Below are 23862 nucleotides of genomic sequence, written 5' to 3' on the forward strand. Positions count from 1 at the left end.
CTGAAGAACTTTGACGACGCTAGCCACAGCTAAAACGGCGCAAAGCTCTAATCATTGCTCCGACGAAAATGAATGGCGGCCGCACAACAAGATGAAGAACCTCGAGCTTTTGATCATCGAGCTCGGCGGCCAAGAGCTCAAAATCGAAGCCGAGTCACTCTCCTCGAGCCATACTCCAATATTTCGTAGTCTCAATGTCTGGAAGGCATCTGAATCGGAGAATGTTGAGCTGTGCTTTGTACTCGATTTGCGAGATTTTGCTGTCGCCGACTTGGGGCAAATCAAAGTCGCTCGGAGATCTGATAGGCTTATGCTCGTTGATCACCTCCTCCGATTGTATTCCTATCACCGTCATTGACACCTCATCCAGGTTAGTTGTACTTATCAATTTCTAATGTAAATCCTTATGCAACTGTAAACGGAGCTCCGTTTGATTTTGATTTTGTGGATATGTGAATTATTATCATAGAGACTAGTATTAAGCTCAGTGAAGAACTGAAGCAAGCTGATGCAGTGATGCTAATGTACGCATATGATAACCCAATGATGCTTACTCGTATCTCTAGCTTCTGGCTCCCTGAGCTTCGTCGGTTGGAGGTATTGCTTTGTAAATTCAAGTGGTTTGCTTAGCTGATACCTAATTTGGTGGTTAGGTTCGTAGGTAATATGATTCGAAATGGTTTAGGTGAATGTACTAGTAATTTTGGTTGGATGCAAGTTGGATTTGAGAGACTAGCATGATTTGATGAGCATGGAGCAGGTGATGACACCAATCATGCAGTGGTGTAGGGAAATTGAGACTTGCATCGAGTGTTTTGCTGCTACTTTTAGATTTTGTGCAAGAGCTTGAAGACTAAACAACAATTTGCTTGTGTTTAGGTGCCTGATGCATTCTATTATGCTCAAAAGGAAATTCTTCATCCAACATTGCCTTTGTTTGATTAAGAAACATAGTCTCTGCAACCCCGTTGTGTTAGTGCTTAATTTGTTACTGCTCCAGAAAGGTAAATTCATTAATTACACTTTATTTATTAGTTTGATGTGGTATACATTGTGTTGGATGTCACAGGTAGTTCTGTTGTCTTCTAGACCCCCAGAAAAAAAGTTCAATGAATGGTTACCAGCGTTTGATATTGAGCATTGAATTTGCAGGTAACTATATATTGTGATCTATGAAAGATAGTTTTTGCTATTTTTGGGTACTAGCACTTATGCTGGTGTGCAACCAGTCAACCACTATCAAAACATATTGATTATCTTGTTAGATTGATAGGTAAATGTGACAGAAATAGGAGGGTGAAGTGTGAATCATCACTCATTTTTCTTTGCTGTGTCACCGATGATTTGGTTTTTTTTATGTGGGTTTTCAACACAATGATAGTAGTTTTTTATTACTATGTTAGTATCTTTTTGACGTGATGTTAGTAGGTTTTTTTGTTTTCATTTTATTTGATTTCAAGTCAGGAGCTCTCTATAATTGTTATAGTGGCTTTTCAACACATTGATAGTAGCTCTCCGTCTATTTAGGTATCTTTTCAAGCTGGTAGCTTTTTTATTTTCATTTTGATTGATTTCAAATCTGTAACTCTCCATAAATGTTATAGTGGCTTTTTAATACAGTGATAGTAGCTTTCTATTCATACATTAGTATCTTTTTAAATTGATGTCAGTAGCTTTTTTTGTTTTCATTTTGATTAATTGAAGTCAGTAGCAGTCTATAACTATTATAATGGGTTTTCAATACAGTGATAGTAGCTTTCTATCCCTATGTTAGTATCTTTTCAATTTGATGTCAGTAGCTTTTTTGTTTTCATTTTGATTGATTTTATGTGGTCATTTGTTAATAACTTATCAAATTGGAAAAACATAATTATGAATGAAATTCAATTTTCTTTTTGTAATGATTTCGCATCTCTTAACATTTCTTGTTTGAGATTTGTGTTACACTATCAACATGGATAATCAGCAGGTTTTGTGCAACCTGTATGTCAGTAGCTTTTTATTACTGATCCAATAGCTTTGTACGTGTGTTATAGTAGCTTTCTGTACTTATGTCAATAGCTTTTTAGATTGCTTATTTTTTATTATCTAGTTGATAAAGAGTGCCATGTTTGCGGTTTTAGCAATACATTGTTGTTTTAAGTTTTTATTCGAATACTAATATTTTGTTGTATCTTTGTTCTTGTAGAATTCTTCCCCTTTGCATTTGTAGCAGTAGATTTCGAAACTCATGTGAATTTGGATATTGAAGTCTTCATTGGCCAAGAGATCATTTGGCTAACCAAGAACTGTGGAAATGAAGTCTCATGCTAAAGGTGGCAAAATTATGTCTATGGGATTAGGGCGTCACCATTGAAAAATCACAATAGCATTACAACATTGACAGTAACTTTATATAACTATTGTAATAGATTTTCACAACTATATTGATACCTTTTTACAACTATGGAAGTAGCTTCTTACATAGTTATATCATTGTTGAACCGTGGATACTTTTTGTATCATTGAATATGATTTCGTTTCTCGATTGTAGTAGCATTTTTATTTTGGTTGTATCATTTACATTTTCATAGCTTCGTTAGTCTCTGAGAATAACTTTTTCAGTCTTTGGGAGTAGCTTTTGTTCTGCTTGGTAGTAGTTTTTTTCCTACTTGGTTATTGCTTTTGGCATTGATGAGAGTAATTTTCGGTGATAGTGAGAGTAGCTTTTGTTACTAATGAGAGTAGTTTTCTGGTATTTGTGACAGTAGCGTTTGTTGCTGGTGAGAGTGGATTTTGGTATTGGTGACAATAACTTTTGTTGGTGGGGATAGTAGTTTGGACAATACTTAAGTACATTAATGTATTGATACATCAAGTAGACTAGATTCAATACAGATGTAGACTAACTCAGTACAATGGTAGACTAACTCCATGCATGTCTACTCATGTACTGAGCTAGTCTACCTCTATATTGAACATAATCTACTTGATGTATCAGTACATTAATGTACTGTAGACAATCCCTAGTAGTTTTTGGTTTTGGAGAACGTAGCTTTTGTTGGTGACAGTAGCTTTTGTTGCTGGTGACAGTAGTTTTGTGACCTAGCCGGAGATTGCCGGAAATCTCATCAGAGTAGTTTTTGTTGCTAGTGATAGTAGCTTTTGTTGCTAGTGATAGTAGCTTTTGTAACCTCGCCGGAGGTTGCCGGAAATATCATCAAAGTAGCTTTTATTGTTAACCACAGTAGCTTTTGGTGTTAGTGACAGTAGCTTCTGTGGTCGCCGGAGACCCACCAGAGTTGACCGGAGACCTCTACGGAGAGAAGAGAGAGAATGATTGTTGACTTTTTATTCTAATGGTATTTATGTAAATATGTTAGTTTTTATATTCAAAATATAACACCTTTTTTTATCTAGTGGCCTTATGAGGGAAAAAAACTAGTTGGTCGCCTTATAGCTAAAAAAAGGAAGATACTTCGCTGACCATACCTGGTCAGCTTTGGCTGACCATAACCACTAAGTGGGAGACACGTGTCCCCCTAAGCCAATTAAGCCTTCTACACGCGCTCGATCCCGTCGGTGGTGCTGTGCTTCATGACGGGGATGGAGGTGGAGGAAGCAAGCATAGTACTGCTGCGAAGCAGGGTAGTACCCCGGAGGAGGACTTGCCGTTGCCGGAGACGTGCCGTTACCGGAGACAAGTAAGGAGACTCGATCCGCGGTGTAGACTTTGATTGAGAGGGTGGGTGCGGTGGTGGTGACTGGAAACCAGCAATAGGGAGTGGAGAAGGGGTTGAAGATTAAGGAGGAGGAGGAATGAGGTTTGGGGATGGTTAGCTCGGTCGGGGTGAGCAGCCGATAGGGAATGGAGAAGAGAGAAGGAGAACAGGAGAGGAAGAAGGAGAACAGAAGAGAGGGGCGTAAAAAAACACGTGTTGGACCCTGAGTGGCGTTGGTCAGGACGGGCTGCCCATGGCTGGTCAGCCAAGTATTATCCCTAAAAAAATATTCAAAATGCACTTATAGGTAATTAACAAAAAAAAAACAAAGTTAAAGAGGAAAAACATACTATAGATAAACAATCTGCATATATAAAGTGATAAACAGGCCGAAGAGTGGAAACAACAACTCGATTGTGGGACCAATCCCAAGCTAGAGTAAACTCTAGCACCATGAAGACAAGCCACTACCGCCATCACCCTACCATAGCAATCCACCACCGTCAAACACCAACATTGCACAACAGACCTTAGTCGAACAAACTCACAACGCTAGCCAGCATTTCACTGAGGCGGTTCAAACAAGACAGGGAAGAGAGAGTTAAAATGAAGATCGTATCGGGTGATTGCAGTCTGTCTCCTTTACAGTTGACTGTTCTATGAAGGTTAGTATGCTTGATTACAGTTGTCATATCTCTAGTCTACTTCAATCAGATTATGGTGGCCGGATAAAATGCTAGCTACCTTAACTCATACATCCAGATGAAAAACAGCTGGAGATTCTTGCATTCCGTCTTGCATTGCTTTCTAATATAATTAACAACAAAACTTAAATAAAGGGTTGGCAGTCCTCTTGATGGAAAAACAAGAGAATACAATTATTGTGCTAGAGCACTGAGTATAGTTCAAAGCACTTTCAGTTTTAAATCAATTCTGATTGTATTATATTAATGATTGTGTTATAACCATGTAGTCCTTTTAGTCCTTGCTGTGGTGTCTTTGACCACCACCACATCACTTTTCAATTGATAATTTTTTTTATTGGTCAAGCAATGTCAGCATTGCTTAATTATATTGTTTAATCATCTAGCTAGCTAGTACTGTAACTAGTAAACAAAGTCAGTATAATTGATATATTAAAATTGGCAATCATTCAAGCAGCTTGCCTGCAGGTCAATGTAGTAGAACGGAAAGTCGGAAACTTTAAATAATGATCGGCAGTTTAGCTCAAGCATCTGGATCCATCAAAAAGGACAATCAATACCTATCTAATCTACATGTAGATGGAACTTTAGGATAGAATTACAATTGATTTGGAGTTCGTTATTTGCAGTAGTGGTTGAGGTAATTATTATGCCCCATGCCTATAGCACAGCCATCCTCTATAGCTTTTGTTTCATATTTGTTTTGATTGTGCAGTTGTGCTGTTTCCCTTGTCAACCAGCAATTTCCAACTCGTTCAAGAAATGGCCGAGGTACTCATCAACCTCCTTGTTCAACAATTGGGTTCAGTTGTTTACCACCACACAAGTGAAGGGTTGAAATTGGTTTTGAAAGCAAAGAAGGACGTTGTCAAGTTCAGAAGCACCCTCAAACTTATCCAGAATGTGCTTCACGACGCTGAGAAGAAGCAAGTGTCGGATCCCGCTGTGAGAGACTGGTTGGATCAGCTCAAAGACGTGTCGTACAAGATGGATGACGTGCTAGATGGTTGGAACACTAAAATTGGGAAACGAGAAGATGAGAAACAAGAAACACAAGGTTCTCATGTGGAGGTACGTTTCTCATTTCGTTCCAATTGCTAATTTTGTCTTGCCAGATTGAATGAGGTAGCTCGTTGTTATAAGATTGGTAGTGCAATAAAAGATCTGAGTGAAGAGTCAACTCAGATTTACGTTGACAAAAACAAGTTTAGCTTTCAATCCACCATGCCTGCTGCTGTAGTCAATGTTGAACAATATAATCCCCGACCTATAACTTCATCTTTCGTCGATGTATCGACCATAATTGGGCGCAAAGTTGAAAAAGAGAGGTTGGTGAGTGAGTTGTTAAGGGAGGGGAGGTCCGGCCTTGTCATCCCCATTGTAGGGATGGGAGGATTGGGGAAAACAAGTTTTACCCAATTAGTCTTTAAGGATGCAGAAGTTCAAGCCCATTTTGATATCAAAGCATGGGTTTGTGTCTCAGATCCTTTTGATGTCATCAAGATTGCAAAAGAAATCCTTGAACTTGTCAGTGGAATAAAATCTCAAGACAGTTCAAATGTGTTGGAAAAATTATTAGAAAGCATCCAGGAATGTATCGAGGATAAAAAAATTCTCCTTGTCCTAGATGATGTGTGGACTCAAAACCAAACAGAGTGGGAGACGTTGAGTTTACCACTGCTAGTGCAAACCTGTTCCAAAGGTAGTAGAATTCTGGTGACCACTCGAAAGCAGGAGGTTGCTCAAATGATGAGAGCAACCAGTGACATGATCACTTTGGGGAAGTTGAGTCATGTAGATTCTTTGGAACTATTCTATAGTGTTGCATTTCAGCATAGGGAACAAGATAAGTCCAACAAGGGGTTTGCAGATATTGCTAAGAAAATTGTTGGAAAATGTGACGGTTTGCCTCTTGTTCTAAAGACTTTAGCTAGTCTCCTATTGCATAAGTAGACAATCAGAGAATGAGAAGAAGTTCTCAACAGTGAGATATGGAAGGTAAAAGTGGTTCAACAAGAAGTTTTTCGACCATTATTACTCAGTTATTATGATTTGGCTCCAGAAATTAAGAGCTGCCTTATGTATTGTGCTATTTATCCCAAAGATTTTGAGTTCGACAAAGAAATTCTTATCGAGCAGTGGATGTCACAAGGCTATCTGAATGTTGGAGAAAACAAAGAAGAGGCAACACAAGGTAGAGAAGTTTTTACCAAGTTGGTAATGCGATGTTTCTTCCAAGATTTTAGGCAAAATGCACTTACCAAGGAAATTATAGGCTGCAAAATGCATGATATTGTGCATGATTTTGTACAATATCTTACCGAGAATGAGTGTCTTACTCTAAAGGCTAAGGGTACCCATGGAATAGAGACATCGAGTGCAAATGATAGGGTTCGCCATTTGACCTTAATGTTAGCACACGATGGTCCATTTCCATCTTTTATATCAAAATTAGCGAATAGCAAAATTTTGCGTACCCTGAAAACTTTTGGTTCAAGATTTACTGCCATAGACTCGGATTTGATTTCACAATTGAAATGTCTAAGGACTTTGAAATTGAGTCACAACATCATCGAGCAGTTGCCAAAGGAGATTGGTAATTTGATACATTTGAGATATCTTGATTTGTCTCTTAATCGTTATTTGGAGAGATTGCCCGATAGCGTGTGTAACTTGTATAATCTGCAAACTTTGAACCTTGATAAGTGCGCCAGACTTGAAGAATTGCCCGACAATATGGGGAAGTTGATTAACTTGAAGCACCTTCATGTTTGTTATTGTGATTCGCTTCGGTACTTACCAAAAGGGATTGGGAGTATAAGGAATTTGCGAACACTAGACGGGGAGGCTTCTGTTTATTGTAGTGAAGAAGTCGAAGTATTGACATTAGGGGATCTGAGAATGATGAATCAACTTCGCCGTCTTGACATCGGTATTCCAGAGGTTGGGGAAAATGCTGCAAGTGAGGCTGAGAAAGCAGAACTGAATCAAAAAGTTCATCTTTCTTATTTAAAACTTAATTATCTGTGGAACCAACGCGACAACGACGCAAATGCTAGAGTAATGAATGCCTTGCGACCACATGAGAATTTGGGCTGTTTGGTAATTGATGGGTATAAGGGCTCCACCTGGCCCAATTGGATGACGACGGCGTATTTAACCAGATTAACAGTCTTTCATCTTTGTCACAGCAAGTCCTCTGTTTTGCCTCCCCTCGGGAAGCTGCCGTCCCTTAAAGTAGTGAAGCTAAAGTACTTGGATCGTCTAAAAAAGATTGGAGCTGAATTTTTCGGAGTAGAAGAAGAAACATCATCATCCTTCCCAAGTTTGGAAACACTATTTCTTGGCTGCTTGCCGAGTTTAGAAAGGTGGGAATTAGGTGGAAAGTATTCTTCTGATTCCAAAATGAAATCAATTTCAATAGTGCCACGCCTTTCTTCCTTGCATATTGTGCAATGTCCTAAACTGAAACAACTGCCAGACCTCCTCATGCAAAATGCACCAGTGCAGAATCTTCTCATCGATTGTTATAAGAGCTTTGACAACCTTTCTGATGAGTTCATCTCTCGCATCCCAAACGTCACAATTATTCCCTCCATATATGGAGTTGATCCCTTTTTCAAAGGAAGAACAATAGATACTGAAGATATACTATTCTGGTATGTAATTAATTGATGAATGTATGTGTGTGTGTGTGTAGACGTAGTCATGAATTCTTGCACCATAACTTTGTTTATTTATGTTCCTTGGAATCTTTAGATAATCGCTAGTCGTGAAGTACTGACGTTACTTATAGTCGATCAAGTTAAAGATTTCAAGCACCTTATTGGAGGCTGTTCAAACCTACCACAAGTTTGCGGTGGTGCCTAAATTGCCCAAGACATGATGACACTTGGGTAGGATCAGACTCTATTTGTATGCGTCATTCTGGATAAGAGTTTTAGACTTTTTCTATGTTGTATAAAATTCTTTTTTTTTTTTGGCAGAATCAAATCTTACTAAAATTTATTTGCAGGTAGCTTTAAGCATAACTGACTCAGAATCACAATGAACCTTGAAGTTGTCCAACTGATCGATAAGGAATGGAGCAATGGTAGCTGAGCAACTAAGGTTAGAGCAAATTGCCCTTGTAATGTTAATATTGCCCCTTCTTATTCAATCCTCTGAGTATAGATGCTGGTTTCTGGTTTCGTCTACCGTCCAAACATAAGTTTGATTAACTCCAACTTAAGAAATGAATTCCGTCTTGATCAAACCATTCTATGCACTATGCAGGAGGATTGTTGAGCTGTGATACACCACTCGGGAAACTTGTCTTGCATTGAGGCATCCACTGATTGATGTGCTTTTCATGGTTCTGCCTATTTTGTAGGTAATATATCATTTTGTGTTTGAAGTAACTGTTGGAGAGGAATCGCTGTTTAACAGTAACCCTTCGTAAGAGTTCAAAAAGCTTGATGAATGCTAGTATTATAACACATGCAGTCATGCACCATTAAGTTAACGAAGGTTTCCAGTTGTGCACAACTCAATGAACTGTCATACTTGTAATTTGATGAACATAATTTGGGAGAGAACTCATGTGTCTATTGTATCTTCAAATGTATAAAACTTGAAATCTTATTTTTCGAATTGTTGATGTCAACGTACCAATCTATAATGTTGCAGGAAGAGAAAACAGATCTACCAAAGACCTGCTCCTTGAAGATTCTCATGGCTACCTCTTAAAAGTGAGAAACACTTACCTAGAGGAGTATGGGTGCTCAAGCATGGGTGTTTCACCCCCCATTCACCATTGGATTTTTTCATTGCTATTGGCTTCTGTCCCATTTTGGTGGCTTCGGTTCCTTCTCGGATTGAGTCTCTTTGGTGGAGAAGAGAAAGTTTGTGTGGGTTTGGCTCCAATTAATCGTCTCATTACATTGGTTTCGACTGGATTTGTATTTTGAGATTGTACTGGCAACGGTTATTAGGATTTTATCTCCTCTATATTTCGCGACCTTTTGGCTTCGGACAGTGGTGGCGGTGCGGATGGCTTGGGCGGCAGCTGTTGTATTGTAGGAGATGATATATTACTTAATTTTTAGGTTTACACTCTTTCTGCCTATCTATGTAGATTTGAGTTTAGTAATAATTTTTCTTGTTAGGTTTGTTTGTATTTGGGCCTTGTTTTGGGCTCTTTTCATTGGGTACATATACCCTTTGGTTATTATTATAGAAAATTACTCATAAGTGTCACTTTGAAACTTTAATTAGCTATAAGGCCACATAAATTTTTTTGTACACATAAGGCCACTTCTATTTTCAAATTATTTCGTCTATGACAATTATGCCCTTCCACTGTTTCTAACCTCTCAAACAATATCTCTCTCTGGTTAAAAAAAAAATCCTCTCTCTCTCTCTCTCTCTCTCTCTCTCTCTCTCTATCTAACCGAGATGCCGTTGTATACCTCAGGAGTTCGCCGGAGACGATCTGGAGGCATGAAATCGATGTCGTTGCAGACCTCACGAGCTCGCCGGCGACGACCTAGAGGCATGGTGCGACCGGCACAAACCGAAACGATGTTGTTACAGACCTCACAAGCTCGCCGGTGACGACTTGGAGGCATGTCGCGATCTACACGACAAAGTCGTCATGGTCTCTGGCTCTTCGACGAGGCCTCCACAGCCACCATTGCCTCTTCCTCCACCTCACCTCCATCGGAACCTTAAACGAGGCTTCTTCTCCGGCAACGATGACAAGGCCCGCAGCCTCTTCAACTCGAATCAAAATCCCCAACCGGTGGCTTTCTCTTCAGATTCGATCTCAACCACCACCAGGTACACTGTATGGCACCTCTAATCCTAGATCTCCACCTCTTTTCTCCGATTTGTGTTTCAGCATTTTAATTGCTGGGTTCTGGTTTCAATTTCGTTCTTGTAATCGATTTTGATGTGCCTGATTTGATGCATTGTTGGCTTTGGTGTGTTTGCTCGAGGGGTAGTAATATTTTGTCTGTGGCATAACTTCGAACACCTGGTGTGCAGTTTAGTACAACTTGTTTGTAAGCAAATTTCTGTAAAATCTTGTGAAATTATTACTGTGGGTTGTGTTGTATTATGTTATTGGAACTTTGATTTTTGATCTTCTGCCTATCATAAGATGGAAACTTGTTGCCTGGAATGGAATCAAATTGTTCCTTTTAATAAAATGGAGAAATCCTCCTAATTTGCTTTGTTGTTCTGATGTGATTTGTTGGTAGTAGCTTTTGGTTTTTGTGAGAGTAGGTTTTGGTGTTGGTTAGTGTAGCTCAGGGCTTGAATACCGTATTGTTTTCACTCAAACTTGCGTTGTGTCAATGAAGCTGAAGGATATTATCACAACTATGATAGTAGGTTTTTAAAACTATAGAAGTGGCTTTTTATTTTCATAGTTTTGTTAGACTTTGAGAATAGCTTTCTCAGTTTATGGGAGTAGTTTTTTTTCTACTTGGTAGTAGCTTTTGGTTTTTGTGAGAGTAGGTTTTGGTGCTGGTTAGTGTAGTTTTTGTTTTGCTTGATAGTAGCTTTTGGTGATGGTGAAAGTAGCTTTTGTTACTGGTGATGGTGACAGTAGCCATTTGTTGCTGGTGAGAGTATCTTTTTGTGTCCGTGACAGTAGGTTTTGTTAATGGTGTTAGTAGCTTTTGATTTTTGGGAGCGTATCTTTTATTGGTAATAGTAGCTTTTGTTGTTTGTGACAGTAGCTTTTGTGACCTCGCCGGAGGTTGCCGGAAATTTCATCAGAGTAGATTTTGTTGCTAGCTACAGTAGCTTTTTGTGTTAGTGACAGTAGCTTTTGTGGTCGCCGGAATTGACCGGAAGTTGGTCGGAGATCCGCCGGAGGTTGACCTGAAGTTGGCCGGAGTTCGCCGTAGGTCAGCCTGAGACCCGCCGGAGTTGACCGGAGACCTCGCCGGAGAGGAGAGAGAGAATAAATGTTGATTTTGTACTCTAGTGGCATTTATGTAAATATATTGGTTTTTAATATCCAAAATATAACATCTTTTTTAATGTAGTGGTCTTAAGAAGGATAAAACTAGTTGGTGGCCTTATGGCTAAAAAATATTCTAAGATGCACTTATATGTAATTAACCCATATTATTAATGAATGATTTCATTAATTCCCAAAAAAAAAAAAATGTTAGGACTATCCCCTGAATGAGGATAGGAACACAATGGCACCTCCATATCAAGAGGGTAAAAGTATCACACATCAATTGAGCATCATCAAGGGTCTTGCTTTTTAAGGCTGTTTGGCTCCAAAACCAGCTGGTGTGCAAACAGTCTCTTTTGGGCGAGTGGTTGCGCAGGCGTGCCAGCACCGCGGGGTGCAGTCGTTGGGGTAGTCCCGTGACCTGACTTCTTCTTCAAGCGCTGTGGACGAGGAGAGCACCAACCTCGTCACAGGGTTCTTTTCTTGCCTTTCGGAAAAGGACTTCTTTGCCTTACGCGGGTAAGGGCTTTGGTTGTGGTCTCTTTGCGTTCACCGAATCGATACTTAGTGTTGTAGACTAAGCAGAGCAATCATTGGGAAGTTGAGAGAAGCACGGGTTTGCTAAAGCGTGACTTTAGCTTCGCTGGGTTGCGAGGGCGTTACCCTTGCTTCGCTGGAAGTGACAGTGGCGGTTGTGCTCGCAGTCGGCTCCTGGGGAGACTGGGACTAGAAGTACGGTCGCCGAGTTGATCTGGTGAGGCTGACAGTCGGCTCGCGAGGAGACTAGGATTGGCGGGCGGTCACCGGGTTTCAACGAGGTTGAGGGTTTGCTCCGGGGAGGCTTTGTAATCGCTAGGATTGATTGCTGAAAGAGAGGTCCCTTCCGTATCGTCTTTAGCCTCTATATATAGGCTGCTGCAGATTCACTTTCCAAATAGGAATGAAATACTATATTTTAGGCCACAGTTATTGGCCTTGAATCAAATCAAAACTCTTAATAGTTTTGATATTATCGTAGGCGATCATTAATAATTATCCGCCTCTGTCGTAGCTAGAATGTAGGCAAGGATTAATTGCCTCTGTGAGTCCTGGACGTAATCTTCCTCTTGGATGCGGCAGGATATGCATTAATTATATGTATATGTTCTCGCAGGGACTCTGTAGCTATGCAATCATGCATAATTATATCACCCTTATTTATTGCAATCCCCTTGAAGTGTTTCACGTCCACCTTAATTGCTTGACTACATGGGAAAACTTGGTTCCTTGCATCTTATTGGCTGCAAATAGTTGATGGCCCAACATGCTATCTCTTCCTTGATTGTCTTCTACCATGCATGTGTATATATGTGAAATAGCCACGTATTGGCCTTGATTCATGTAGCTTGTATATATATTCCTTGATTATTGCCATTGCATGCTCCTTATACACGTCCACCGTGCCATCAATTGCATGAGAATCTTAACTATTTGCATGTATATTGGTACTAAAGGACAACGAAGGATCATTGTTTCCTTTCTTGATTGATCAACCCAATCTGCTTGCTTGCACAGTACTTGGCAATCAAGCAAACAAATCACCATTAATTATCAGATATCTTGATAATTAATAATGAATCAAAGAATATTCAGATTTGCTCCAAGATTGCTTGGCCTCCAAGTAGGCTTTATTTAGCCTCTAAACAATATATTCCGAGCTTATCGAAAATATATAGCTTGGGCCACTAATATTGGCCCGGATTTCTTCGAGTCCCCCTTATCGGGAAAAATATTTATTTTGGGCTCAAACAAAGGCAGTGACAGAAGCCAAGAGCATACTCCAGGGTTGAAGTCTTGGAGACATCAAAAGGATCTGAGACACAAGTCACACAACCATACGATCTGAGACACAAGTCACACAACCATACTACAAAAAGCTAATAGTGCCACTGCACAATCGCAACGACAACACCATCGACCATCACACGTACTGATGTACCACAAACAAAATTAACCCCGTAGAATGAACTTTGTAATTGACCACCATTAGCATAATCTTCACAATCGGGCCATTGAGGAGCAAACCATGAAGGTTGAAACAGCAAATGACCACCATGATTAGGACCAAAAACATCGAAAGCACCCGGCAAAAGATTATTGCCACCCTCAAACTGTCCTTGATGAATCGCACAGAACCACGATTTTTCACGAAAATCCCATCACTGAACCGTATGACTTGAGGAAAAAGACCAACCCTTGATTTAAAAAAAAATAAATTATTTTCCACTTTTTCCTGTTAACTAATCATGTTTTAAATTTTTTAATGTTTGAGGGCTATAATCATTAAAAAGATTAGTTTATGAATGTTACCATTCACAAATATGTATATCATATGTGTACACACACGCGCGCACAAAAGCAAATAAAGCAGACTCACATATTTGTTACCTAGATAGAAAGAAGAAATTTTTTATTTTATTTTACAATTTACTATATTAGATTAAATATATTTTATAATTTTTTAATATAAAAAGATTAAATTGGTAAAAAATTTCAGTGGAGAAAAAAAATAAAAATAAAAATAAAAGTGAGACACCGGCTGACGAGTCTCAAAAGCTTGTAATACCCGCGAATGCGAGTGGCCAAAGAAATAAGCCAATGAAGAGTTCATAGCTCCGAAAAGCATGATATCTTCTTCTTCTTCCACCTCTTCATTCTCAACCCTAATCCTTCTCACTCGCCGCCGCTCTCTTCTTCTCTACTCCACTTCCCCATTCTCCTCCAAAACCCTAATCCACCAAATCTCAACTGCCTTCCTCCAAAACAACCCCAAACTCTTACCCCCCGTTTCCGTCTCCAAATTACACCCACACCACGTCCACCCCATCCTCCTCCGCCTCCAGTCCGACCCCGTCGCCGCAGTCCGCTTCTTCGACTGGTCCCGCACCTCTCTCGGCTTCACCCACTCGCCGCAGTCCTTCTCCGCTCTCATTCATCTCCTGCTCCGCCGCCGATTGCTCGCTCCGGCTTCCCGGGTTTTCGACACCATGGTACGCCAATTCGGTACTCAATTTAAAATTTCTGCTGTTTTTACAGAGAATTTTACTAGTTACGGTTCAAATTTGAGTTATGTTGGTGGTTTTCTGATTGAGAATTTTTGCCGAAATGGGGAGTTGGATTCTGCTGTTGAGGCATTGGTTTGTATGTGTGCATTGGGTGCTTCGGTGCCGCCTTTTTCTGTGTGTAGAATTTTGAGTGCTTGTGTTGATGCGAATCGTGTACATGTGATTCTTGATATATATGGAAAATTGTGTGGACAAGGCTTTGGTGTTTACGAGTTTGTTATGTCAAGGCTTTTGGGCAAAGGTGAAGTTGAAATGGGATTGAATTTTCATTCAGAAGTGATGGATAGAGGTTTTGTGCTTGATGTAGTTGCTTGTAACAAGATTTTGAAGCTTCTTTGTAGAGAAAATCAGCGAGGAGCGGAGGATTTCTTTGATGTGTTACTAAGGGTTGGTCCGGAGCCGAATGTGGTGACTTTTAGCACCATGATTAACACGTACTGTAAGGATCGGAGGTTGGAAGAGGCAATTAAGCTTTATGAGGTTATGAAAGAGAAGGGTGTCAGTCCGGACTTGGTTGTGTATAGCATTCTTATTGACGGTCTCTTTAAGGCAGGGAAGTTGGAGGAGGGGCATCGACTTTTTTCTGTTGCATTAGATAGTGGGATTAAGTTGGATGTAGTCATCTTCAGTTCTGTTATGGATGCATATGTAAGAACTAGAAATTTGGAAAAGCTAGTGGAGGTGTACAGAAGGATGTATGACGAAGGGATCTCACAGAACACTGTTAGTTACAGTGTTCTTATAAACGGCTTGTGCCAGAATGGAAGGATAATGGAGGCTTGTGGGATATTCGGTCAGATTGTGAAGCATGGTTTTGTGCCGTCCATTCTAACTTATAGTAGTTTGATTGATGGAATATGCAAACTGGGGAATTTAAAAGATGCATTTAACCTGTATGAGAGTATGGTCAAGACTGGTTATGAGCCTGATATTATTCTTTATGGTGTGCTATTAAATGGCCTTTGCAAGCATGGACTGATGAGTGACGCTCTTAGGTTCTTCTTTCAGGTTATTAATAGGGGTGTAAAGCCAAATGTTTATACTTTTAATATGTTGATAGATGGCTCCTGTAGATTGAATAGATTAAAAAATGCTGTGAAGGTGTACAACCAAATGGGAATGTATAACATAAGACCAGATGTGGTGACGTATACTGTGCTTATTCGAGGCATTTCTGAATTGGGGAGACTAAATGATGCATTAGTGTTTTTCTTCCAATCATTGAAGAGGGGTTTCTTGCCTGATGTTGTAACATATTGCACCCTCATTGATGCTTGCAGCAAGCAGAAATATGTATATGCTGGATTCCGGATTTTTGAGATGATGCTAACAAATCAAGTCAATCCTGATATTACCATTTATAATGTTCTCATTAATATGCTTTTTAAAGAAGGTTATTTAGAAGCTGCACGGACACTCTTTGAACAACTTACTGAAAGAGGGCTACGACCTGATATGGTTACATACAATACAATGGTTTGTGGTTATTGTTCTCTGCGAAGGGTAGATGAAGCTGTTCACCTCTTTCAACAAATGACACAGGGACAGTGTAAACCCAATGCCATCACTTGCAGTATATTGATAGATGCTTTCTGTAAAGAAGGTAAAATGGACGATGCAGTGTTATTGTTTGATCAAATGCTGGAAAAGGATCCTGAACCTAATGTGGTCACCTATAGTTGTCTGATTGATGGTTATTTTAAATCTGAAAACATGGAAAGTGCCTTTGAACTATATGAAGAGATGCTTCAGAGTATCTCTCCAAATATAGTTAGTTACAGCATCCTCATTGATGGTCTTTGCAAAAGAGGACTGATGAAGAAAGCAGCTCTTGCATTTCATTCTGCTATAAACAGGGGTCTGGTGCCGGATGTAGTAGCATATGGGATCCTGATTCATGGTTACTGCAAGGTTGGAAGAACGGCAGAAGCCATGGCATTGTACGGTCGTATGTTAATAAGTGGAATCATGCCGGATGCTATCATACAAAGGATGATTGCGAAGCACCTTCTTGAAATTCAGTCCCACCAAAATATGAGCGCCCAACCAGATGTTCTGTAAGATATGTTCTGTGGTACTGATACAGTATGCTACAGGAGTTTGTAAGGGGACCTTTTACCCTATCTGGTACAACTAATTAGGCAACTCATTAACATCTGAACCATCTTCTGGGTTCCTTTTTTGTATTCAACTGTATAGATGTATAATTTAGGGTTTAGGTTAATTGTAAACAATACAAAGCTATTGTAAACATTTATATTTGTTTCCTTCAGGTTAAATGGTACCATATTTCTTGATTGTATGGTGTTGCCATATGTTGATACGGAAGGCATATGTAATTCAATCAATAGAGATTTGAATTTATCACATTGGATCGCCAAACGTAGCATGTCTAAAATTGATGTTGTATACATTTGACATGGCTTCTAGACACGCCTTGGGCAGATCATGAATGGCATCAGATGCTGCAGCCAAGGGAAGCACAAAAATCTCAACACTCTTTTTCGTTAATCACTTGATTGAAAAGAGAATTATAGTCTTTTAGGGGGTTAGAAAGAGGCCTCATTCAAACCCCTGCTCAGCTTGTGAGCAAGGGGGAATAAGAGTACCTCACCCCGACTCTCAGAAAGACTACATGAATTTAGAGCAGGAACCAGCCATGGAGGTTCAGGCACCAATCAAATTAAGCCACTAGGAAGATTTGGCGCCTGTTTAGCCGTACACTGCGTTATTATACTTGCGAGGAACAGAACTCCATGAACAAAGCCTGAGACTAGTTAGCCAGCTCGTTAACCTCATCAAGGACTCCTTCGTGGCTTCGTCACTAAGATCTGATCCTGTCGTATTGGGTAATACACCTTGTCTTGGTCGAGTTGAGTTTGACGTAATACTGGATTTAAGGTTTTCCTTTGTCTCTGTCAGAGAAGTTCAAGTTTTGAAGTCAAAGTTATGATATTATCCTTTTAACTCTTTTTGGCTATTTCAACAAGCCTTGCTTGCACCATTGCATATGAATTGACTATTGAGATGGACTAACGGATAAACTCAAATCGGTAAATATTCTCCTTCTCCATATACCACCTCTTTTTGAAAACTCAAAACAAGTGTTGCATTGCTTCATGCGAAACAGGTAGTTTTGCTATCCTCCTTCGATACAATTCTTCTGTTTGTGACACATATTTGAAGACTAAGTGATTGTGAATTGTGATCATAGTCAGTTTAGATAATATAAATTCAGACCCTAATCAGTTACACACTTGGAAAGACTAGGTGCTAATAATTATATGCTTGAAGACTGAATAAAGATGGAGAACAATGAATGATCATAACGTAAAATTACATAGATCATCTACTGATGCCTTTTCAAATGATGTGATCAAGATGACATTGAAGTCCAAAACAATAGAGATCATTAAGATGATCAACCAACAAGATAAAGAAGAAAATCAAAATAACTGAGATCTTGTAGATGATCTATCTGGCTACTCTTGTAATTAGATGTCCTTACACCAACCTTTGAAATTCAGAAACCAACGCATTCCTTACCTGGAGTGGAGAGTATAAATTTTGCAGCTTTCTATGTGGTGCGGAAAATGAAAACATCAAATAAGAATTTGATGTTGTTGGTCAATACAAACACACAAGCATCACCGGCTTTCAAATTGTTGCCTCGCACAAATTTAGCGAAACCACCTTGCAGTGTGGCTCTTGCTTTGTTGTAATGAAAGCAAACAGGCCATCTTGCTCCATCTGAAACCTTAAGGATGGCATCACTAGGCCACTTAATAAGATGTCCATGAACAAACACAGTTGGCAGCCACTGAAAAAGAAGGCGCAAGGCAAGAAAATGTTAGGATACAATCAGAAAATTTCTCAAAAAAAAAAAAAAAAAAAGTGTGTCTGCTTAACATCTAAGAAATGCAGTTAACAGAAGCTGTGAATGTGCCAGCAGCTAGGGTTGTGACCGGTTGTCTATATAGAAAACTTACCAGATAGTTTCCACGGATATATGAGGGTTTTATTGAAACTGCAAAGTGAGGGTGAGGAGGTTTGAAAGCAGTAGCTCTCTGAAAAGCTAAATCTCTTCCGATACTTGCCATAACTGGATGAATCCTTTTGAAGACCTCAGGCCTTTGCTTTAGGAATTTTTGAGTTTTGGAGCAGCCGCCTACATGTTTCATGGTGCTTTCTGCTTTAGTACTAGAAGTTGTTCTCCTTCTTTTATGAAGCTGAGACGGTAATGCAAATTTCTCCTTTCCTTTTGTGAATGATGGAAAATGGTTCAATATTTCAATGGAATCATCATCTGCATCTTCATCGTCATAAGCATCATCAAGTTCAGTCACATTATCCTCATTATCCTCCTCATCATCAGTGTCACGTCGAAATGGAAGGAAGTGAAGGTCAATGTTAGTTGCTTTGGCACTTAAAAGATTCAATCAACTAATAATACAGATTAGGTGATATATTACCTGATGACATGGTGCAATTTGCAGCTTCTGTGACAACGTCAAATAGAAGTCTAATTTCATCAATCAACATGAATACACAAACATCCCAAACTTTCAAGTTATTGTCTCTCAGAAATTCAATCCAACCAGTGTTGAAGCTGACTCTTCTTGCTTTCTGTTGATAATTCAATGCAACTGTCCAAGTTTTACTCCCACCTGGAACACAAAGGATAACACTACCTGGCTGCTTCATAAGATGTGTCTGGACAAACTCAGAAGGCAACCACTGAAAATGAGCAGGAAATCAATCAAGAAGAGATGACAAAAGTTCTGTCACTCTGACACGGCCTATAAGTACCTATTTGTTTTTGTGCAATTTAGCATACTTAATGACGGTCAAGAATTTTGCCTATGGAATTCTTACCAAAAGATTTTGATTGAAATAGGAGGGGCGGATGACCATTCTGAAAGGGCAGTTGTGAGATTTGAAAACATTAGCCTTTGAATGAACCTCTGGTGTTTGTTTTTGGAATCACTTAGTGCGAGAAGTGCTTCCCCATTCTTTTTTCACTGGGAAATGGTCTTTCCCTGGTAAGGAATGTTTTAGTAAGAACATTACAAGCTATAACAGTATACACATGAAAAATATAGAATAAGGTAGAAAGAGAATGTTTATTACGTACTTTTTCTTCCTGATTTGGACCCATGTGTCTCTTTCTTTTTCATAGACTTCTCAAAACCGAGATTGATTTTTGCAGTGCCACTTGAAATTGTTCTGTCTTTCACGCGAGGCAGAGAACTTGGTAGTCGAGATGTCTCTCTTGCTTTTCTTAGATACAGTGGAAAATCCTCCAAGATTTCAACAGAGGAATCATCATGTTCATCACTTTCTTCAATGTTAGGCACTTTAACGGGATACTCGATCTCAATTGTGCTTTTATCAAATATGGAAACCTGAAATCTAGACTTCCCTTCATATCCGAAAACCAGCAGGTCGTTGTAGCCAAGAGAGTAAAAGTTCGAGAAGTCTGGCCAACCCTTGTCAAACCAAACCTCACCATTGTACCTTGTCAATCCTACTTCCCATTCTGAACCATATGGAAGCCTAAAAGTTACTGAATTTGACAGATCTTTTCCATATTTAGACACAAAGTCCTCCGGAATCCCCTGCACATCAGAAAATGTGTTCAGCATCAGTTCATATAGAAACATTTTCTTTTTTCAGGGGCGGGCAAGAGATGAACATATCTCAAATTCTTAAACATAGCAAATTTAACGGCAACAAATACACTAAACATGTATATATCTTTATAAATCTGATAAGGTAAGGGTCAAATTTCTAATAAAAAGGGTTCATCTCGCTGCAGATTCTTACATACATACTTTTACATATTACTATTATACCACGCCTCAACGATCACATGAGGGCTCTTATCTTATTCACTAATCAAGCTTCACAGGGAAAAAAAAAAAAAGAGCACAAACTTCCCTTATGACGTTCAAGAAAAACCCACGAAAAAAGAACAGAAAAATAAGCCAGAGATGAAATGCAGAGTTGCAGACAACATGAATCTGCCGTTTTTGATATCTTCAGCAGTCAAAGGCAACTTGAACTAGATTGCTGAGAAGTACTTGTTACCTTCCTCAGTCAAAAACAAGTAGGAAACAGGAAACCATTAAAACTAAAAGGACAAGAAAACAAGACCCATATATATTCTGTGCTTGTCAAGTCTCTATGGCAAAGAACAGAGCTTCTTACCAGTTTAATGACTCTAGAAGTGTCATCTAGAATAATACTCAAGAAGTGGGGAGTAGTGGAAAGAAATGTGGGCTGGGAACCGAATTTCCGGTGGTCAAATTTCCAGCTAAGATACGAAGTCATGGTTGGAGTTCAGAAGGCTTGTGTGCTTCTTCGGTTCTTCCAAGTCTTTACCAGTATGGTTATGGAACAAAAGCTGTAGGGATATACTTTTGAAAGTGTAAGAGTTTGCTCGATCGTATTTAATATCCCTCTGGCTTGAGTGCTTGATCGTATTTATGAGTATATGAATAGAGGTTCATTGGAGAAGGTTCTCTTTGGCAATGGCCCTGTTTTGGATTGGGAAAAGAGATATGGGATAGCGCTTGGAATGGCAAGGGGGCTTGCTTACTTGCACAGTGGATGCAATCCCAAGGTAGTCCACTGTGACATCAAACCGGAAAACATACTTCTGCATGATGATTTACAAGTGAAGATATCAGACTATGGGGTTTGCAAGTTTATAAGTTACGAAAAATCCAAACTGTTGACGCCATTGAGAGGAACTCGGGGATATCTTGCGCCTGAATGGCTTACTAGCTATGCAATTAGTGAAAAAATTGATGTATACAGTTATGGGATGGTGTTGCTAGAATTGGTGAGGGGAAGAAGAAATTGCTTGTTTCAAAGTGGTGGCACCGGAAATGATGACACTGATGGAAATGAAAGATGTTTCAATTCAATCAGTTCGGAAGAAAGAATGGTGTACTTCCCAGAACTTGCACTCCAGTGCATAAGAAAATGAGGTATATGGAACTAGCTGACCCAAGGTTAGAGGGTCGTGTGAGCAGTGAGGAGGTTGAGAAGCTAGTGAGGGTAGCCTTGTGTTGCGTGCATGTAGGGCCAACACTGAGGCCAAGTATGACCAATGTGGTTGCTATGTTGGAAGGCAGATTACCTATAGCTGAGACTAGGATTGAAGCATTAGAATTCTTGCGGTCCTACGGTGGTAATGTTTCAGAGGCATCCAGCAAGCTAACAAAAGTGGGATCTGCAGAATAAGTATACTTGTTCTGATCCATTGCCAGAAGCATATGCCTACCACTGATTATAGTGAAAATTCATAGTTTTCGCAAACATGTATGCTCAGAGCTAAGTTGCTCCATTATATCTTGTATTGGTCTTTTCAGTGAATAAGATGTAAATGGTACTTGTTCTCTGTAGGGGTTTCAGTGGTTATTTACATAATATTGCCAGGTTCAAGATGCCGATAAATGCTTCTGCTCCCTTCATTCTTTTCTGTCTACATCGATATCTCTTGCAAAACACATACTCCACATTTGTCTACATATTTGTTCAGAATCTAGCTGGTTCAGTTGAAATCTGGACAAAGTCATAGGAACTCTGCTTCTGGATAAAATAGAAGGTATTTCATTAGGAGAAAATAAACAGCCAATGGATGACATAATTTCATCTTCTTCTTGTTTTATGTTCCATGGCCTAGTACAGTTTTATTCTTGTCGTATGAGTTAGCAGATTATGCTTTCTGCATGGTGATTTATAGATTATATTGAATTTGAAATCACATGGATGCTCATACCTTTTCTGTCTGAAATAAATATAAATACATATGGAGTAGAGAAAACTTTGGGCCTGTATGTTGTATTTTGAAATTTATAGGACTGAGTTCATGCTTCTTCTAAATTTTTTTTTTCTTAATGTCTCAATGTCTTTGATCGGATAACTAATTCAAATACTATATTAGATGTGGAATGTGGATAAAGATTCGACCTTATATACTCCTTTTGTCTTGTAACCTGTCATTCAGCACATGGTCTGAGGGAGAGTCAAACTTTGAATTAATGTGCCATCTTTAACCTCTACAACAGAGAAACAGATCAAGTTCATTTATCAAAATGAGTTGTAACAAGCCTATAATTATGAATGTGGCAGTTTCTTGTGTTGTCTTCAAAGTTTAAATTACGTCTGTGAATTTTGAACGAGGGAGTGAATTTCTTATAGTACTTGCTTCATCATAATTCTTGCTTTTGAAAGTTGAGTCAGGACTCATTTCTTAACCATTTGTTATTGTTTAAAACAGAAAAGAATTTCTTAATCATGCAAAAGATTGTATGAAAGGCTAGTCAAAAACTTTTGATATGCTGAAAAAGAAGATACATTTGAAAAGTTTCAATGAAAACCAATTAAGAAATATTCAAATTACTGAATCATATGGAAACAGAAGCATCTTGTCTTCATATTATACAGTGTCATAGGTCACAAAACTTGTTTTTATCAATGTGGCTTGTTTAGGAGTGACACCGAGGTTTTATAAAAAAATATGCAGTTTGGGAGGATAGAAATTTTTAGAGAGTCTAGTGGTACCTGCACTATTCTTCCGTTAGCCCTTATAGTACCGTCTATTATTCCATTAAAAGAGCCTACATGGGTAAAATGGTAAAATGGCCATGTGAGACTCATGTGAGTAAAATAATAAGGGTAAAATGGTCTTTTCATTCATATCGAGAATTATGATATATAGTATATTGAAGGTCTATAATTAAAAAGTAATTTGACACATAAAAAAATAAAAATAATACCCAATCCGTTCTTCAATATTCTCGGGTTACTTGGGGTAATTAATTTAAATATTTTGTTTGTGTTTAGTTATTTTTTATAAAAATTTAATATATATTCATTTGGTCAACTAATGAGATAATTTTTTCTCAAACAATTAATAGGATTAACCAATGGAAGTAGTAAGTAAATGTAGATATTCACTAATTAAATTCAATTCTAGCACTTTTTTTTTTTAACCAAGTTTACTTTAGTTTTATAAAAGATTTGTTAAAAAAATATAAAAAATAGGGTTTTTACGATTTTATCCCTACTTTAACGGAATAATTGACGGAAGTACTAAAATGGCTAACGGAGAGATACTACAGGTACCACTAAACTCTCTGAAAATTTGTATGTACCAAAAAGTGCATTTCGTGATAGTTCGGGTACCATTTGAGGATTTTACCCTATAAGATTTCTGTTGTGATTCCTTCTAATCTCAACAAGTTTTTACGTTATGCGTCATAACATGAAGGAACTTAAATCAACAGAATTTACATTGGCAACTTGATCTTTGGTGCTTTAGTCTTCAATCTAAAAGCAAATTAAGATATTGAGCAAGTGAAGGCTTTTGTCTGTGGAATTGGAGC

At 38.8% G+C, this 23862-nt stretch overlaps 3 protein-coding genes and 1 pseudogene across 6 annotated transcripts; 3 read left to right on the top strand and 1 right to left on the bottom strand.

Annotated features, from left to right (window-relative positions):
* Positions 1 to 4890: 4890 nt before the first annotated feature.
* LOC112179930 (putative disease resistance protein RGA4) lies at positions 4891 to 10288 on the top strand. 4 transcript variants are annotated; one of them, XR_005803052.1, is made up of 7 exons: positions 4891 to 5045; positions 5121 to 8064; positions 8165 to 8301; positions 8421 to 8515; positions 8681 to 8777; positions 9074 to 9492; positions 9861 to 10288. XR_005803052.1 is itself a non-coding variant. In XM_040510466.1 (4 exons), exons 2-3 carry the CDS (start codon positions 5168 to 5170, stop codon positions 8273 to 8275), a joined length of 420 nt encoding a protein of 139 aa, XP_040366400.1. In that variant the 5' UTR covers positions 4891 to 5045; positions 5121 to 5167; the 3' UTR covers positions 8276 to 8301; positions 8392 to 8419. The 4 variants fall into 4 exon arrangements, 1 of the variants encoding a protein (XP_040366400.1); XR_005803051.1 differs by lacking the exon at positions 9861 to 10288 and having other exon boundaries at positions 9074 to 9747; XR_005803054.1 differs by lacking the exons at positions 8165 to 8301; positions 9861 to 10288 and having other exon boundaries at positions 5121 to 5476; positions 9074 to 9747.
* A 3971-nt stretch (positions 10289 to 14259) lies between these two features.
* Positions 14260 to 16761, top strand: LOC121050773 (putative pentatricopeptide repeat-containing protein At1g31840). The gene is made up of 2 exons (XM_040511889.1): positions 14260 to 14389; positions 14772 to 16761. The coding sequence occupies exon 2, from the start codon at positions 14888 to 14890 to the stop codon at positions 16523 to 16525; it is 1638 nt and encodes a 545-aa protein (XP_040367823.1). The 5' UTR covers positions 14260 to 14389; positions 14772 to 14887; the 3' UTR covers positions 16526 to 16761.
* A 1280-nt stretch (positions 16762 to 18041) lies between these two features.
* On the bottom strand, positions 18042 to 20797 carry LOC112176937 (B3 domain-containing transcription factor VRN1). Its single transcript, XM_024315081.2, has 6 exons — positions 20675 to 20797; positions 19599 to 20082; positions 19487 to 19503; positions 18937 to 19201; positions 18454 to 18881; positions 18042 to 18284 (listed from the first exon to the last, which is right to left on the bottom strand). The coding sequence occupies exons 1-6, from the start codon at positions 20795 to 20797 to the stop codon at positions 18042 to 18044; spliced, it is 1560 nt and encodes a 519-aa protein (XP_024170849.2).
* On the top strand, positions 20796 to 21715 carry LOC121050662 (annotated as a pseudogene).
* The last annotated feature ends 2147 nt before the right edge of the window (positions 21716 to 23862 follow it).

Source organism: Rosa chinensis, chromosome 7, assembly GCF_002994745.2.
Source record: "Rosa chinensis cultivar Old Blush chromosome 7, RchiOBHm-V2, whole genome shotgun sequence".
Taxonomy (NCBI): Eukaryota; Viridiplantae; Streptophyta; class Magnoliopsida; order Rosales; family Rosaceae; genus Rosa; species Rosa chinensis.